This window comes from Planococcus citri, chromosome 1 (assembly GCF_950023065.1).
Source record: "Planococcus citri chromosome 1, ihPlaCitr1.1, whole genome shotgun sequence".
NCBI classification, from domain to species: Eukaryota; Metazoa; Arthropoda; class Insecta; order Hemiptera; family Pseudococcidae; genus Planococcus; species Planococcus citri.
Genome location: NC_088677.1, coordinates 44,354,170 through 44,370,862, shown reverse-complemented (window position 1 = coordinate 44,370,862; position 16,693 = coordinate 44,354,170). Strand labels below are relative to the sequence as shown.

At 32.6% G+C, this 16,693-nt stretch overlaps 4 protein-coding genes across 8 annotated transcripts in view; 3 read left to right on the top strand and 1 right to left on the bottom strand.

Moving 5' to 3' along the window:
* Positions 1–220: 220 nt before the first annotated feature.
* Positions 221–2,958, bottom strand: Tfb1 (transcription factor B1). 2 transcript variants are annotated; one of them, XM_065345247.1, is made up of 2 exons: positions 2,674–2,958; positions 221–2,368 (listed from the first exon to the last, which is right to left on the bottom strand). In XM_065345247.1, the coding sequence occupies exon 2, from the start codon at positions 2,350–2,352 to the stop codon at positions 655–657; it is 1,698 nt and encodes a 565-aa protein (XP_065201319.1). In that variant the 5' UTR covers positions 2,353–2,368; positions 2,674–2,958; the 3' UTR covers positions 221–654. The 2 variants fall into 2 exon arrangements, with proteins under 2 accessions (XP_065201319.1, XP_065201318.1); XM_065345246.1 differs by having other exon boundaries at positions 2,662–2,957.
* Positions 2,959–3,264: 306 nt separating this feature from the next.
* On the top strand, positions 3,265–4,400 carry GatC (glutamyl-tRNA(Gln) amidotransferase subunit C, mitochondrial). The gene is made up of 3 exons (XM_065345255.1): positions 3,265–3,424; positions 3,608–3,922; positions 4,225–4,400. The coding sequence occupies exons 2-3, from the start codon at positions 3,627–3,629 to the stop codon at positions 4,367–4,369; spliced, it is 441 nt and encodes a 146-aa protein (XP_065201327.1). The 5' UTR covers positions 3,265–3,424; positions 3,608–3,626; the 3' UTR covers positions 4,370–4,400.
* Positions 4,380–6,037, top strand: DNApol-gamma35 (DNA polymerase subunit gamma-2, mitochondrial). The gene is made up of 7 exons (XM_065345248.1): positions 4,380–4,599; positions 4,685–4,817; positions 4,893–4,998; positions 5,071–5,244; positions 5,324–5,516; positions 5,600–5,823; positions 5,919–6,037. Exons 1-7 carry the CDS (start codon positions 4,380–4,382, stop codon positions 5,976–5,978), a joined length of 1,110 nt encoding a protein of 369 aa, XP_065201320.1. The 3' UTR covers positions 5,979–6,037.
* Positions 6,003–16,693, top strand: part of LOC135832180 (neo-calmodulin-like) — a 32,954-nt gene continuing 22,263 nt past the window's right edge. Inside the window, exons 1-2 of one of the 4 annotated variants that reach the window (XM_065345249.1) lie at positions 6,130–6,407; positions 6,490–6,528. In XM_065345249.1, coding sequence (XP_065201321.1) covers positions 6,378–6,407; positions 6,490–6,528 — 69 coding nt within the window. In that variant the 5' untranslated portion in view covers positions 6,130–6,377. Of the gene's footprint in view, positions 6,110–6,129; positions 6,408–6,489; positions 6,529–9,447; positions 9,694–16,693 lie in introns of those variants that run through there. The other 3 variants (XM_065345253.1, XM_065345250.1, XM_065345252.1) reach the window with 3 other exon arrangements.

Here is a 16,693-nt window from a genome sequence, read left to right as displayed (position 1 = left end):
ATTGAAATTAAATACGCAAGCTTCACTCTGAATTGTTGACCCACCTGTCATAAATAAACGTACATCGACCTGAATTTTCAGCTATAGCATGAACATATTACATAACCCGTGATGCCCTGAACAGAACATGAAATATGAATGCTTCCCCTCGTATTTCGGAATACCATGGTCGGACAGGAAAAAATTAGTGAACGATAAAACGACAAAAAAACATGAAAAATTGTCAACTCGAATACACGCGTATAATTACGAAATGAAAACGAAAATACAACAAATTTTTTAAAAATTAAACATAAAATGCATAAATCTACTATTCGCAACATTAAAACTTCTCTGTTTTTACAAAAGCTTTCATGAAAATTGAAAAAAGAATGTAATAAAAAATTGAATAAATGAAATCAACACTTCAACAGAAACTCACATTTTGTCTTATAATGAACAATGAGGAAAAATATGTATCCATGCACGTACTTGTAAGAATATATGTACTTACCAAAATATACTTAAAAAATGAAAAATTTCACTTTTACGACGAATCATAGATAGTTAAGTTAAGTATGGTATCTGCTTAGAATTTGTTAACCCAACGGGTATTCGATATCATAAATAAGTTATTACATCACCATTTGGAAGATACCTTATCACAGCAATTTGCTAAGATGGATGAGGTTTTCGGCGACAATGCCATGAGGAAAATTTTGTGTACGCGGAGGTCAGCATAAGCGTCAAGTGACTAGATATTTGGTTAAGGTGGCTATGCTCGCGTAAAACGCTGTCTTCGAACGGCTTCAATTTTACGGAGTGAAATCTTCTCAGTGCTTCATGAGTCCTAATTAATTTCTCTTCAAGAGTTGGCGTCGTTGGCGGGAAACAGGCCCAGAAATGTCGAAGTAATTCTCCTAACGCCATGTACAAATTCTGCAGTTCCTTGGAAACGTCTGATGGTAACAACTGGCCAGACTGAGAATCATCCAACAACCCTTTCATCAAGCTTCCTCCAGGGGTAAGTTCACCGAGAGCTTGAACAGCAACTGAAGGATTCATAGGTGAAATAAATGTTTGCTTGGACCATTTCAAAACGTCATTAGCAACCTGCTCCCTAATAGTGTTCGCTGCTTTCATTTTAAACGTTTTATTACTTGTGTCTGAACATTTCGTTAAATTATTGGCGAACTGCTCGACTTTGGTTAATTTCAAATTGTTTTGTTCTTGATCTGAACTATTAGAACAAGAAGGATTAAGATCTTCGTAATTAATTTTATCCAATACTCGCATTTTTTTCGCACTCGTAGAATTATCACTATTTCCATTTGGTACATCGTGTTTCTTGGGTGTGCCATTTTTGGTTTCGTTATTGGAATTCGAAATACTGCTTGTCGTTTTATCATTGAGCGAGCTACTTGAATATAATTTACTAGCTTTCAAGACATTAATGGAATGTTGATTAAAACGTTTAATAATACTTTCGTGAATCAAGTTCGAGGTTTTGATGAAATCATCATTCGATAAGCCGTAACCTTCATCCATATCAACATCTTCCATTGAATTTAAATTCACCAAACTATCGTTATCTAACGTTTTCAATTCCTTTTTCAATTCTTGTTCGTCAAATTTAGCACATTCTGAAAATATATCATTCGAACCCATGTTAATACGATCTTTATGGAAATAATGTGACTCGAAAAATTTTTTCCAAAACTCCGATTCACTCATCTTATTTGGTACATATTCCAAATGTTTTTTTCTAACAGCTGGATATGTTTTGAAAATACAGTTTATGGTTTCGTAATTTAAATTGTACTTCACCGAATTACAACCATCCACTTGAGGTTTTATGTTGACTAAAAAATTTCCAGGAACGCCTGTATGCTGGCTATTATTTGTATTGCGAGGAGCATATTTTGGAGCATGCTGTGACCAAAATTCATCGGCACTGATCACCTGAGTGATAACCAAATCACGATAGAGTTGTAAAAGAGCAGGATTTTCTGATAAAATTCTATTTTTCTCTTCCAATTCTTTGTTCATTTTTTTCTGAAATTTTGGTAGTAATTTAGAGAGTTCATCCTTTACTTTATCTCTATCACGCATAGCTTCTGATCTATCTGGTTTGATGAATTGAAAAGTAGAAGCACTGTTATCATGAAACACGAGCTGCAACTGAACTTTAGTCTTGAATTCCGAAGAAATTTTCTGTACTTTAATATCAGTATAAGGATGGCTCACTGAAACTGTTTCGCTTCCTTGCAAGATGAAAGCAATTCGTTCACTCATGACATACAATGTCCCTTCGCCTTTCTTATGTTTCACATTACTAACTTGCAGCAAAATTTCCTCCGAGGACGTGGTCATCGTGTGATATTCAATTCTACAAAGCAAATATCAAACAGAGATACATTAGATATACAACGTTACGGATTGCTGAAGGTTCAAAAAGCTTAAGATAACGAATTGTGATTGTTAAAATTAAAGTCAGACCCAAAATTTGAATAAATGAATAAATAAATGTCAACTTAGTGCTGTAAACAAGTTTTATCATAGTGACCGCTGATCTGAATAATGCATAGTGCATACAAGCAAATCATGCAAGTGAGTATGAAATGCTATCTGAACAGGTGAAACTATTAATTTACAGAAATGACTAAATAAAACAATACATACCACAAAACTCACAGGTAGAATAGAGCCTAAGAACCATTAAAACGTTCCTTTCCTTCTCTCATATAGAGATGGGTGCATGAGTACAAGGTGCACACGATCACAATGAAAATCAGAGCAAAGAATTCGGAAATTGAACTTATTTACAATACTCTAATCGCAGTCTTTAACACTAGTTTACGTTGAAAATTTTGTTAACTGAAGGAGTGAAGACACTAATCTCAAATTTCAATTTTCAACTCAAATCTGAAATCTCAATCAAAATATCAAAATCTGAAATCAACTCTGGAAAACATGGGATAACAAAAAATGTTCGCAGCTTGAAATGTTTAAAAAAAAACATAGCTAAAAAAAGTGAATTTTTTTTAAGTAAAATGAAATCTATCAACTTTTTTTGACATAGAATGAGTTTGAATGTTTGAAATGAAAATGAAATTTCGTTTTAAAACACAGCATGCTTTCAAATTTTATTTTTATTAATTTAATAAGTGATAAACTTGAACATAACCATATTATTGAATTTGGAAATTTACGCAAAAAAAAATGAATCTGCCATTTTTGAATCGAGAAAAGGAACAACTTGAACGATGCGACTGATAAGAATGATGGGAGTGCTAGGGAGTGCGAGGAGTGGCAGGGTGAATGTCGTCATGTCTCTCTCTCTTGTCTATTGTCTGTAGTGATGTGATGATTGTGATGAAATGTACAAAATTTTAAAAAAATGAAATCTCATGTTCATAAAGTGAGGTGAAAAGAAACTAGAAAGGTAAGAATTGAATTATCATCACCGATTGAAAAATTTTCTCACGTGAATGAATGGGTCATGATCGATGATCATGGAACCTTTCGTGAAACATTGCACTCACGTAACTCGCTTTTATTTATGTGCCGGCATTTTTGCATAATTATTTCGATATGAACTGTTTTCTTTATTTACACTGTTTTACAGGCACTGAACATTCAACGCAATGATAATTAATTGTTTAATCCGTAAACCGTTGTTGAAATGTTTCATCAATAAAAATTTCAGAGCAGTAACTCCGTATTGTTCATCGAGTCAACATCCAGGACAGAAAAGCCGAGATATTACTCTTCGATTCAAGTTAACTGACGAAACCACTCGTTTATTGGAAAAATTAGCTTTGGTAAATTTTGAAAATCACCGAAATGTGAATGTTGTTGAATCGGCAATTGAATTCGCTAACAGTATCAATTCAGTAAACACTGATAATATAGAACCTTTAGTCACCGTGCTGGAAAATCGGTAAAATATACTTTAATGAAGCTCTGTTCTATTCGCTGCTCAGAGCAGCTCCGAGCAGAAATTTTTCACTCCTTTTTTCTGCTCTTTAACGACCTGAAAAGGAAGTGTAAACGGAGTATCTATGTCGTTCCCTGATGAGAAAAATCTCAATTTCTCTACTTTATTCAAAGTGAGAGCTGAAAAAACGAGATTAAAGTCAAATTTCTGCTCGGAGTTTCTCTGAGCAGCGAATAGAACAGAGCTGAAATCTTTGTTCAGAGCGCATATGTATAATTTATAAAATACGATGTGTTTTGTTGCAGATACTTGAAACTGCGAGAAGACTTGGTTACTGATAAGAATCTAAAGGAACAAGTTCTTCAGAATGCTGCTATTGTAGAAGAAGATTATTTCGTCGCTCCGCCTGGAAATATACCAGTGAATTTGCAAAGTTTAAAAAGTTCATAGTTGTTACAAGATGTCTAATTTTATTACTAAAATATTGAGAATCAGTGAACAATACTCTTTCATAAAACCTATCATAAAAGAAGATCGTGTTGTATCGTTTGAGTATGGCCCCTTAGGTGAATTATTATGTCAAAATATTACCAATGAGTGGAATATCAGTAATATGATTGTTCGTGATAATCCAGCTTTCGCTTTTTACCGTTCGGTTGATTCTGGAAATTTCTTCGAGAGTGAGGAAAAATTTTTTTATTTCTACTACTCATTATTACTGAACGTTTATTTTGAATTCTAATTAAAACTGGGCTCATTTATCAGGTATCAAGACTCCGTTTATGGAGGCTAGAAGGATAACTCAGAATTCTTTACCCTTTAGTATCACCTGTTCGAGAATTCCGAAAGCTCATTCCGAATACACCGAAACACTTGCCAAGGAGAGTACATATTTTCGGTAAGCTACGATCCACCTTTTTAAATATGTGGTTTCGTTTTAATGATTTTTCGCCAAGTGTTATGAATTTTTCAGATCATCAAAAACGACAGAACTGAAAAATATCACATTTACTGCTCCTGAAGAAGGTCGACAATTTTTTCATTTTTGGCAGCGACAACGAAAAATATGGTGGAGAAAAGTAAATTTTGTCACTTTTTTCACCGGTCTTCTTATTCTACGAATGTTTTACTTAAGTGATATCAAATTTCAGTTCTCTGCCGATCCAGGTCGTTTTTTTCTCTCTGAAATAAAAAATGATGGTGATATAGAATATACGGATATTCAAGCAAAATTTGAATGGGGTGTAGAATCGATTGAAAGAATTCGTGTTTTACCGGAGAGTTCCTTTAAACATCTACCTGTAGAAGATCAAGAGGAATGGATGGTGAGCAGTTAATTCAGTTGTAAAATTCTGTTAATAGTTTGATCAATGGTTAGTTCAATAATATAAAATGTAATTGCAGATTAAAGTCAAGAAAAAGAAAATACTTCCTAACGTGATCGAATCAGTCACAAATCTAGATTGTGCCGCATTTTGTTTCCTTTGTGATGCATTCATCGAAGAAACACGATTAGATACCAATAAACTACGGCAATTTATGAAGTTTCATAGAAAGTTGGCTCCATATAAAGCAGCGTTCGTTATTGACACTTCTGGTTGGTTCTTCTTCTCGAGTGAATGAGTGTACGAGTATAGTGGTATTTTAAAATCTATTGAATAATACTTTCATCCAATCAAGGTACATCTCATCGAGAAGATCTGAAACTTCTGGCCGAATATTTAGCTTTAAATATTAAAAAAGTCGGCATTTCGGTGCTTTATGTTCCTCTGCTGTGCACTAATCCTGTTGAAGAAATGATCGAGTATTACGATTTACTTGGAATTCCTTTCGTAGTTGTTTTGAAACCATCGACTTTAGCGGATGGCATTTTTGGATTACGTAGTCGAGAAACTACTTTACAAGTAACTGTCAAGTGCTTAAAAAATTGAAACATATTATCTTGAAAATGTTCGTAAGTAATTGGCTTTATAAATTCAATTATTGTTTTTTGTTCCAGGAATTGTTGAATATTAATCAACTAACGGAACATCTGCAAATACTTCTGAAAAATTATTAAAAATTTGAATTTTTTTAAAAATGCAAAGTAATTTTTTAAATAGAAAGTTTGCGAAATTATGATTGTGTAAATAAATTTAATATTGCCGGGAAGCTTTGAAGAGGTGTGAAACACTTGAACTTGATTTGATGGTAAATATAATACATCACTTTTAAGACTGAGAATTGTGAAATTGGTACATATTTACTGAGTGTTTCTAGAAAGCTTAATGATTAGACCTTGTAATATAATTTTTCCATTCAATTTTTGTTATAAATTCCGTTAAAATAGTTTCGTTGTTCAAGTCAAAATTATTCGTATGTATAATGTATAAATTGACATTCCCGAGTAATACCTGTGTATTCAGTGAAATTGTGTCGAGCAGTTGAATGGGCGGATTTTGTTGTTCTGACTGATACGATGTGTCGATTTTCTAAGAAGAAAATGAAGGTAACTGGATTTTAAATATAACAGCTTGACAATTTTTCAATTTCAATATTTTAAAAAATGAAAACGATTTGGAATTGTTTAGGGCAACTATAACGTAACGAAAGCAAGATCAAAGAATGAGGTGAGTGATTAATTTTATTATTTTGTTGATTTTGAACTTGTGATCTAAGTACATTTGTAAAATTCTATCATAAACCTCAGGTTTTTCGTTGAAATGCATTCTTTTCTTTACAATTCAAAATACTTGTATGTACTTTTCTGTTATAAAAATCAATTCAAACAGTAATATCTACAAAAGTTTTAATCGCACTTTAATAAAATTTTCTTGGTTGATGAAATATGATGCAGTGTGTGTTTTAAAGATTCAGAGTAATTTTCACGATTTCGAATTTTGTTTGTTTCTTCCAAATTAAAATTGCCAAAAGTCTTCGTAAAAATGTGAAGTTGTATTGACCGTAACAAGCTATCAGTATCGATTCGTGGTTTCATTTTCCCTGACAGCTAGCTACCTTAGTTATCGGTAATTAGTATTTCTCGAACACATTATGTAATTTATTTACAAATTAAAGTGAAAACCAGCACAAAACATAGTCTTCTTCTGCGTATTCACTAAAGGAAGGTTATTAAAAAATTAAAATAATGTATTACACGATCCTATTTCGCTTTTAACGAAATTCCCATTAATTAGCGTAAGATGAAAATTAACTTGCGGAATGTTGTACGAAAATGTTGTTCCAAATGAAAATTTATTGCCATCAGAAGAAAAAGTTTAACTACATTCTTGAAATTACCTTTTCACAAAAACACTTGTTGCTTTCCTACATACCTACAATATTCGCGTATCCCTTCATCTGAAAAAAATACTTACCTACCTATCAAATAGTTTTTATTAAATCATGAATTATCGCGTTGAAATGTAACTGAACTCAAAATATGTAATGTAACCGTCTGTCATCGTAGACATTTCGTTCAAGTTATGCTTACTCGGTAAAATTAATAATTGAGAGTTCGCTTTGAGAATTTAATTTGTATTTGAACAAGTTCTGTTGTGAAATTAAGGTTGACTGAAATATGAATGTGCACAATTAATCTTTGAATGATTTGTGTGACCGCATTTCCTTTTTACAAAAATTTGAATCAGATTCTTGTGTGTGTGTGTCTATTCAAGTTATAAAAATTGAAATGCCTTTTTTTTGTAAATTTCTAAAGCTGGAGAGTTTCCTGTTCATTGTGTTCCTACCTGTATTCACTTTACCTCTTTTTCTCATGTAGGTAGTTAGGTATTAGGTATTATCTACCTACTTAGTACTTGCCTACTTGCTCAGTATTTGAAGAGGGCTCTAATATTGTTCCTTATTTCTTCTTTTGTAAATAAAGTAAACTGAATAAATTTCACATTATGTGAAATTTTTTTTAGCTTTCGCCAAGATGAACTGAAAATTAATTTTTAACGTGCTTACTCTTTGGAACATGAAATGCTTCATTAACGTAATCGAGTAAAACGTTTACAAGGGTTTGTCGTGACCGTAATGATGGTTACATGACGAAAAAAAAAAGATGAAATTGCCTTTGGTCTTATACTTCTATTTTACGCGCCTTAAAAGGCAAAGGAAAAATTTCGTCAAGTTAATATCTCAGAATAACGGAGGGATATTTTGTTTTATAAAAACGGAGTAATTGAGTAAAACGATAGTGAAAGTGTTTAGTAAAAGTTAATTGGGTTCATTTGTTAAAATGGAAAGTTATTTTTCTCTATTGAAGGACATTTTTTTGCGCTCATAAAAATGTTTTTCATCAAGTACCTTATAATAATTGAATTGAATTTATGCTTTATCGGATGGGTTATTTTTATTTAGGATACATACTTACATTTTTTCAACGAAGGGGCAATCAAATAGAATAAACTTCATCGTGATGATTGTTTTTTTGATTGAGAATTGCACCCGACGTAAAGTTGATTTCAGAGAAGGAACCCTCATACCGATGTTCGTTCAGTTTTTAAAAGCACTTTCCGTCAATGATCAAAAACATTTGAGAAGTAGACTTTTCAGGGGCCAGTTGCCTCTTCAGCAGCTTTATGTACATAGAAGGCACCCTACTTATCTAGTCTTTTTTTCTTTACATTCTTGTACCTGTGTACCCTAAAAAAAAAAATAATAATTCGGATTGCATCGACTGTTATTCTTCCATTTTGTCGTTGATTAAACAATTTCATATTGAGAGTGGTGTTGAACTCCACTGAAGTTTTACGTTGAAAATGGCCAGGAAGCGAGATACTGAGTTGAGCAATTTAACCCGTCGAAATTATACCACCCTTAAAAGGTATTTCATGTACTTTTCGTTCGCTACATTGAGTAAGGTATTTTTCTTCGTCGCCATATTTTGACATTTGATTAGTAAAAGAAAATTTATAGGGGTGATTTCTATACCTCAACTTTCGGTCTAGTGGAAGATGAATGAAAGCAGCGTGGTTGCAGATTTGTTCAAGTTTGAATTAAAAATATAAAATAATTGTCGTGATTTTAAGGAAGGAGGAAAAAAGTAGGTACCTGAAGTAATTTCGAGCTCAATAAAAAGAAGTCGTAAATTTTTGCAGTTTAATTTTGCTATACGGTTTCGGAAACTCAAAACTATTAACGAAAGTGTTCAATTGTCTTGGGAGTGAAAGTTTTTAAAGCTTTTGTACGTTATCATCGGCTCTCGTTAATCACCTTGATGTGACGCGCTATCTAATTTGAAGTCATATAATACAAACAATACGTCCAGCGTTTTTCTTTTACGCCGTGGCACAAGTATAAAATCCCAAATTGGAAATTTTCCCGCTCTATAGCTTCGTTTTGTAAACTTCATAATAAATTAATCGTCAAGATATCTCGCGGTTGTAAAATGCTATAACAAAAGTAAAGGCGTGGTTTGCGTAGTGTTGGTGTGTTGGAGAATCTCTTCAAATTGGATACTGCGCCTGTCTTGTAGCTCGGCAAAAACAAAATAGATAATAGAGCTCGTTACATCTTCTCGTGATTCTATTCCATTTTCATGCTGCGAATAGTAGTCGCTCTCAGTAAAAATTCTCATCAGCATTATTATGCGTTCATAGTTTTTATCGTATGCATTTTTTTTTTTTTTTATGCAACGTAAACACGTAATCTCGTCTTGAATAATTGAAGAATTTTTTTCATAGAAATTGTAGTATATTCAAGCCGTCAAATTGGAAGGTAAAATAGCTTCCGCATTTGAGAAGATATTCTCGCCGTTACCGGTCGTCAATCATATCAGGAATATCATGGTAAGATTTTTTTTAGTTAGGGAAATTGTAGAAAGCTTTATTATTTCAAAATTTGTTGTATAAACGCATCGACAATTCATCAGTATACGTAGGTAGGTAGGTAGGTAAGTAAGTAGAAGTAAAATTTTATGCTTACGTAGGCAAAATATATGTATTACGTTGTTTATCATTGTTGATGTAGGTACTAGGTATTCACTGTTGTCGTGGGAAGGTAGTACCTACGTACTTAGGTAGAGATAGGTGTTAATTGTTATTCTTAGCTTGGTAAGTTCCTGAGCGCTAGGAAAGTCACTGGAAGGTAGCAACTAGTTCGATTTTTTTTTTCAGCAGGGTGACTGTTTCCTTTTCAAGTTTGGAAAATTATTCTTCGGTGCATTTTTCTTTTCTTTCTTTATTCGTAATAGGTATATCATTATTTTTCATTTTCGTTACCATTTTATGTTATGAGCTAAGTAGATTGATCCGGTACTTGCTAGAACGTAGATTCATCGCTTTTTTCGACTCAGAATCGGATAATTCGGATGTGCCTAACTGTGCACTTGTGCATTTCCTAGCCTTTTTTTTTTTTTTTTTTTTTTTTTGTATAGTATTCTTACATTTCAAAGCCAGGTTTCATACTCGTATACAGTTCAACCTAATCTGATTCAACTAGTTCAGTTTTAATTAATTTTAAAATAATTGGAGTTGAAGAAATAAGTTCATATTTTTTGTCAATATGAAAAAGAAAAAAAAACAACGTAGATTATTGTGAAATTCCATATAGTCTTCTAAACGATCCACGATTTATGAAAATTTCCCCTAGCTTCAAAGTTTTCCATTACCACCATGTCCCCACTTGAAATAGAATTTTTTGATTGATTAATTTTTCCCTGCTATAAAAATGAATTTCTCAATTTTTTTTTGGAAATTATTCTTAATGTTTTTAATGAAGGGAGGTTCCATTATTTCAGTAAATATTTATAATCGACTCAAACTCCTGTGAACTTGGATACTACACTTATAGACCATCCCCCGATGAAAAAATGTCGTTTTCATTTTTGAATTAAAAAAATTGTGCATGGGTGACCTATGCACAATAAAGTAGGTACCTATTAGGTACCTACCTATTTTTCATAGCTACCTAAAAGAAGAAATTTCCACTTTCACGATTTTTATCAGTTTTTTCTTATTTGCATGTGCGACCTTATTTTTACGTCATCTTGCAAATTTCCGAATGAACTCGGCGTTTTCAAATTTTTACTCACGAACAATTTGGAGAAAAGATTTTATGTCTATACATATGTTCACCCAATTGAAAATTTATTCTACTTTCTCGACGCTCCTTAAATTCTTGAAATTGGCAATCTGTTGCAAAACTTTTCAATTATGCACACTTGCACAGGTATTGAAAAGTTGTGACAGGACGATGTGTTATTTAAATTTTTTCTTGTAACTCGTAGATACCTAACCTAAACCTACTGCTTTTACTTAGGTACTGGTCTGATTTCAAAAAACGTTTGTGAGATGATTATAAAGCTCTTTCAAAAATGAAATTAGGGGTAGGTACTATTCTATTCTGACGAGTTTGTAAATTTTCGCTAAAAATTATTCCGGAAATTCTAAAATTATAGACTCGGTTTGAAAACGAAAAGAAATGTTGAACAAAGCTGAAATTGGTCGGTCTCGGTATTTCGTATACCTATAAATAAATTAAATAAGTTTCGTTTGAATTTCTGCTCATGACATATTAAAAAGCGCCCGAAAGTAAAAACGAAAAAGTTGAAGTTTTGCAAATGAAAGATAAAAGAAGCTCACTTTCAAAGCCTTTTATTTAATACTTACCTATCTACCAATCTGAATCATTTCTCAAAGGATTCCCTGTGTGCTAGTTAACTGGGTAGGTACCTACCATGTCGGTATGTAGAACATATCAAAAATCTTTTCAGGTGGTATCGATCTCGGAGGTAATTTAATTTCAATTAAGAATACTCGTACTTGACAAAATTGCAAAAAGTCCTTTTCAAAGGGAAACTATTTAAATTGAGGTGAGATGAGATGATGCAAACTCGCTCATACATACCGTTAATTAATCAATTTATTGAAAAGTTGTTCCGATAGGAGATGAGTATTTTTTTCTCGTTCAAATCTTCTGAAAAGAATTCCTCAGCGCTATGATGTGAAAATAAACGGCATAAAAGCTCAAATTGGTTTTATAACGGGCCGTGAAATGAAGAAAAAACAATCGACGCGGATTTACTATGAGTAGATATTATCGAAGCATCGAAAAATTTCCATTTTTCGTGATATCGTAAGATTTTGCATTTAGGTAGGACGGTGTTGATTTTTTTCCAACCTCTACTACGTTTTATACCTATGCGCCGCCTGTTCGTTGTGAAATTCTCTAAAATAAAGACGTTTTCACGCTCTCTGGATTTCATGAAATCCCTCTTCTTCTTTTTTTTTTTTTTTTTAGTAGCCTGTTTTTCAATTACGGTCGAGATATTAATGTTTACAACATTACAAAAATACATATGGAAAACCTGAAAACACGCTCACAATGGTATTATAATTATCGCGAGTAAAAAAATGAACAGGGGTCGTTTAATTAGTAAAAATGAGCGAAAAAAAGGAGGAAACAATAAAACATAGGCATCTTTTTAAAAAATTCAACATTAGACCCGGCGGCAAGGGGTGAAAGAAAAGTTTTATGTACGTAGTTTTAAGTATTCAAATAAGGTAGGAAGCATTTTTCTGTAAAGAACGAGTTTTTTTTGTTTGAAATTTGTTATACTTAATAAAACAAATCTTTGAAAAAGTTTTCTAATAAAAGAAATGTCACGTTCAGGTTTTTATCTGTTGCTTCATATTTGCGCCGTCAAAATTAAACGTTATGTTATTTGGCATTTGACAGTGTAAATTTTTAACGTCGACGTCGCGTCGCACCGAACGATATAATGTGTACCTACTTTATTTGCGTTCTTAAGTTATCTGTGTGAATGGGAATTTATACACCAAACCCACTTGAGTTATTTTAATGATAAAATATCGAGTGTTTGATGCTCTTTCTGTGTAGGTACTTGGTTGATTCACTGTGTAATTGTAGCAAAATTGTAACTTCAAGTTTTTTAATTGAAAAATCAAGTTGTCTTGAAAAAGAAAAAATTTTTAAGAAATTGATCATTTCTATCGATACCTGTCGCCTACAGATGGAACACTTATGAGCGAGTTCATTCGAAAGAAATGCGTCAAAAAGCAGCATAATTGAGATTTAAAGTAGGTATTTTAGGTTTCAATTAAAATTGTTGGAATAGTTATAGTTCCATCACAGAAAGATCGCTCGAAGTATTTGTAAATTTTCATGCTTACTACTTTTCCCTAGAGTCATGAGAAGTATCATTTCATGTTTTCTCACTTTTAGGTACCTATAGGTAAAGAGAATTTTTCTTTTCTACAAATTTGAAATCTTTGAAATCTGAATTATTTTATGTGTGTGATGTTATTTCAATCTAAACTCCTTGTGTGCACGAGTTTTCACAGTCAACTCGAGTTGGTATGCGAAACTTACAATTCCTAAAGGTGTGAACAAACTTTATTTTGCCTAGATTCATGTTTCGACGAATTGTTTGATTTTTTAATTATGTTTTAAATTAGTGCGATTTTCTAAAATATAAATCTAGATTCGTGGCCCCTTCGATTTTCAAGCTTGACAAAAACTCCGTCTAATATCAATCTTGCTCACTTTTTTCTTCTTTTGAAGCCGTTCGCCCCTTCAGTTTTAAATATACGCAACATATTCGTTTGTATAGTGTCCTATAGGGGTCCTGCTGGAATCACCGACTCCCAGTCCAAACTTGAAATGAATCAGTCAGTCGTTCATCAAATCATCACTTTTCACTTCAGTCAGTTTTCACTCATTCGGTTTCATATTTATATTTTGAATGAAAAATTTTCCAAGTTCTGTCATTGTGTCCCATACCAACTTCCTACACCACTGTATAATTAATTCAATTTTAATTTAATTGTTTTTGAAAAGAAAATTATGATCAATTTAAAGAGAAATTTTATTTTTAATTTTGAAAGAAAAATCAATCCAACTTCAAAACTTTGAACGGATTCCCAAAAAATGGAATCAATTTCGAGCTCCAACAAATTCGACTGACGTCTTGGTACAAAACTGAAAATTTTAAAATTTAATCTATAGCTGAATAATTAATAATCTTTTCTACAATCATGAATTACGAGTTTGGAGTTGAAAACTGAAACCCATTTACCATTTCGTTGAATTAGGTAATTGTTGGAACTTCTGGAAATTATTTCCAGGAACAAGAACAACTATTTTATAATCAGAGCTCAAATATTTTTTCCCTAAAAAACCCTAAATAGACGCTGAAATATTCCCTAAAAAATGCCAAAATATGCCCTAAAACGTAAAAATATTTATTCTCCAACGATATGGGTATTGTTTTACAAAGAAAATCAATATGGGACGAAAAAATTATGCCAGTCCCACTAATTTTGCGGGGAAAAAATCCGAGCCCTGTTTATAACAGTTATAGTTTTTTCAAAATCGACCAATGAAGGAATTTTGAATAGAAATAATGATACAAATTCATTCAATAAAAAGTAAAAACACTAGTAACACCCAATAAAATTGATATTAGTGCTGGTAAAGTATAATTAATTAATCAATTATCATTTATCAATTAACTTATCAAGCGAAAGACGTTGAGAGAGTGAGCGGGATTGAAGAGTCATGAAAAGAATGAGAATCATGAATCGACTCTTTTGGACTGGGAGTCGGTGAATCTAGCACGACCCGTCTTATAACGATACAATGTAGGTACCTACCTACTTGGTTTACGTAAACATACCTTTGCTTAGAAATGGCCTACAATCGCCTACATCCTAACCTCCAATTTGATTTGGTGAAATAGGTACCTAATAGACCATTTCAGTTTTTTAAAAGTCCCCAATTTGAAAATTTAAATGTAAAATTTTCAAAATTTTCAAAAATGACCAAAAATATTAACGGCGAACTCCGTTTTTTAAGTGCATATTTCCCTCGAAAAATAAAATTGAAGATCTTGATTCAATCATGATAAAATGTCAGTAGGTATGTCCCGTCGTTCCAATTTTCCCCCCATACGCAATGAACTAAGACTAACTATCCATGCAGTTATTTTTCTATGTTTATTTTTCTCAAAATGTTTGAAACTTCTAAAAAAAAAGGTCATTCATTGTAGACGGCTGAAGTCAGAATTCATCTTGCCACCCTTAGGAGGGGTGCTTCACCTTAGAGGGCCGATGAAAAAAATAGTTTTTGAAAAGTCTATTTTCCCCAAAATTTATTGTACTTAAGCAACGTTTTTAAAGGTTATTTTTCATCTTTATGGATGGAAGTGAAACCTCTAAAGGTGTACATAGTATTTACTTGTTCCATTTTTAGCGAATGCCAGATTTTCGGTAATATCATACCTACCTATTGTTCTAACTTTGCCACAGGTCGTTATAAAAATTTAGCTGTTAAAATTATTTTAATAGGATCAAATTTGTACAATTTTTTAATGTGAAACCGGTTAAATATGCCGCGATGATGGCACTTTGAAACTCATGAAATTGCTTTTTCGCTTCTTACAGTTACTTCACACATTTTAGTTCAATTGGGGCTTCTTTATTGTCTGTCGGAACATTCGGCGCATTAAATGGAACACCCGGTATAGCTTTGATAGAATATTTTAACAATGAAATTATCTCTGCGTATAACAAAAATGTAAATCCTGTTTTGATTGGAAAATAATCGAATTACCTATATGCGCGCAATTACGTATTACGTCATTAAAATCGAATTGAAACCCATTCAAGAAAGTTTATATACTTATACATAGGTATAATCGTAAGCTTATGCCAATGATTAAATATCCCTTTTGCCTAACCCTTCTCATTTTCAGCAGTGTGACGTAGGTAGGTATAAAGGTTTACGTGAGTTACCTGTGCGATCAATTTTTCGATCAAGTCTAGAAGTGATTTAGATTTTTAAAATTCCGATCTGGTATCTAATCTTTTATTTTTTGCACATGTGATTGAATCAACAAATTGAAATTGAGGATTTAAAAAAAGGAAAAAGAAAGAATGTCGTCGTGACACGTGTGAAAATTCAGCTGAATACACAATTCGCGTCCAAACGCAAACATTATAAGCTGTAACAGTTGATATTTTCGAACAAGTGTCCTTTTACTTTCTTTCATGCACTGTACCTCTAATTCTACATACTCTTGTAAGTACGTAGACCGAAATTTTCTGACTAAATTAAAATTCATAAGTATTAGGTTCCTAATTACTCATCTTACGTTAAAGTATAGGTGTCTATTCTATTATTCAAAATTTTCTGTTGCCAGAAATCTATTTGGATTTCTGAAATATACCTAACCAATTCTTCAGGATACTTTCCAGCCGAGTCAGTGTTTTGCATTGTAGTGTGCACACAATCAATGTCTTCGCTGATAACTAAATCACGTAGATCTTCTGACAGAGTAAATTATGTATACTCGTACGTGAACGCGTGTTAAATGTCGTGTAAAAATTACCTCAGCATTACCCATTTTATTCTTCGCTAAATTTGTATAATGTGATAGGTACTAGACCTACCTACAGCTACGAACTGTGAAGTAACGTGCGTAATATATTTTTATCGCCCAAAAAAGATGAGCTTATTTTAGCCATAAATTTTGCGACGATCAAATACGTCGATGTGTTCTATTTTACGATGTTTTTTTTTTTTTTTTTTTCAAATTAAAAGTCCAGACGCGGCTGACCATGAATTTTTTTCAAGTATCTCAGCGTAGGTAGAATTTCTGAAAGTCGAAGAAGGAATATAGTGAAATGTGATCTGTTTACAAAATTAACGTGACTATACGTTCGGGTATTCGTACATGTAGTGTGCGATGCGCTACCTAGTACCTACCTATCAGTAATCAGGCATCTATTTTTATTTTGCACCATCGATTGGTTGTCAAAATCACTT

Coding starts and splice junctions, on each gene's coding strand:
- GatC (XM_065345255.1), top strand. CDS start 3,627: ATGATAATTAATTGTTTAATCCGTAAACCGTTGTTGAAATGTTTCATC. Junction 3,923..4,224: donor GTCACCGTGCTGGAAAATCG/GTAAAATATACT, acceptor GTTTTGTTGCAG/ATACTTGAAACTGCGAGAAG.
- Tfb1 (XM_065345247.1), bottom strand. CDS start 2,352: ATGACCACGTCCTCGGAGGAAATTTTGCTGCAAGTTAGTAATGTGAAA.
- DNApol-gamma35 (XM_065345248.1), top strand. CDS start 4,380: ATGTCTAATTTTATTACTAAAATATTGAGAATCAGTGAACAATACTCT. Junction 4,818..4,892: donor AAGGAGAGTACATATTTTCG/GTAAGCTACGAT, acceptor TGAATTTTTCAG/ATCATCAAAAACGACAGAAC. Junction 5,824..5,918: donor GTCGAGAAACTACTTTACAA/GTAACTGTCAAG, acceptor TTTTTGTTCCAG/GAATTGTTGAATATTAATCA.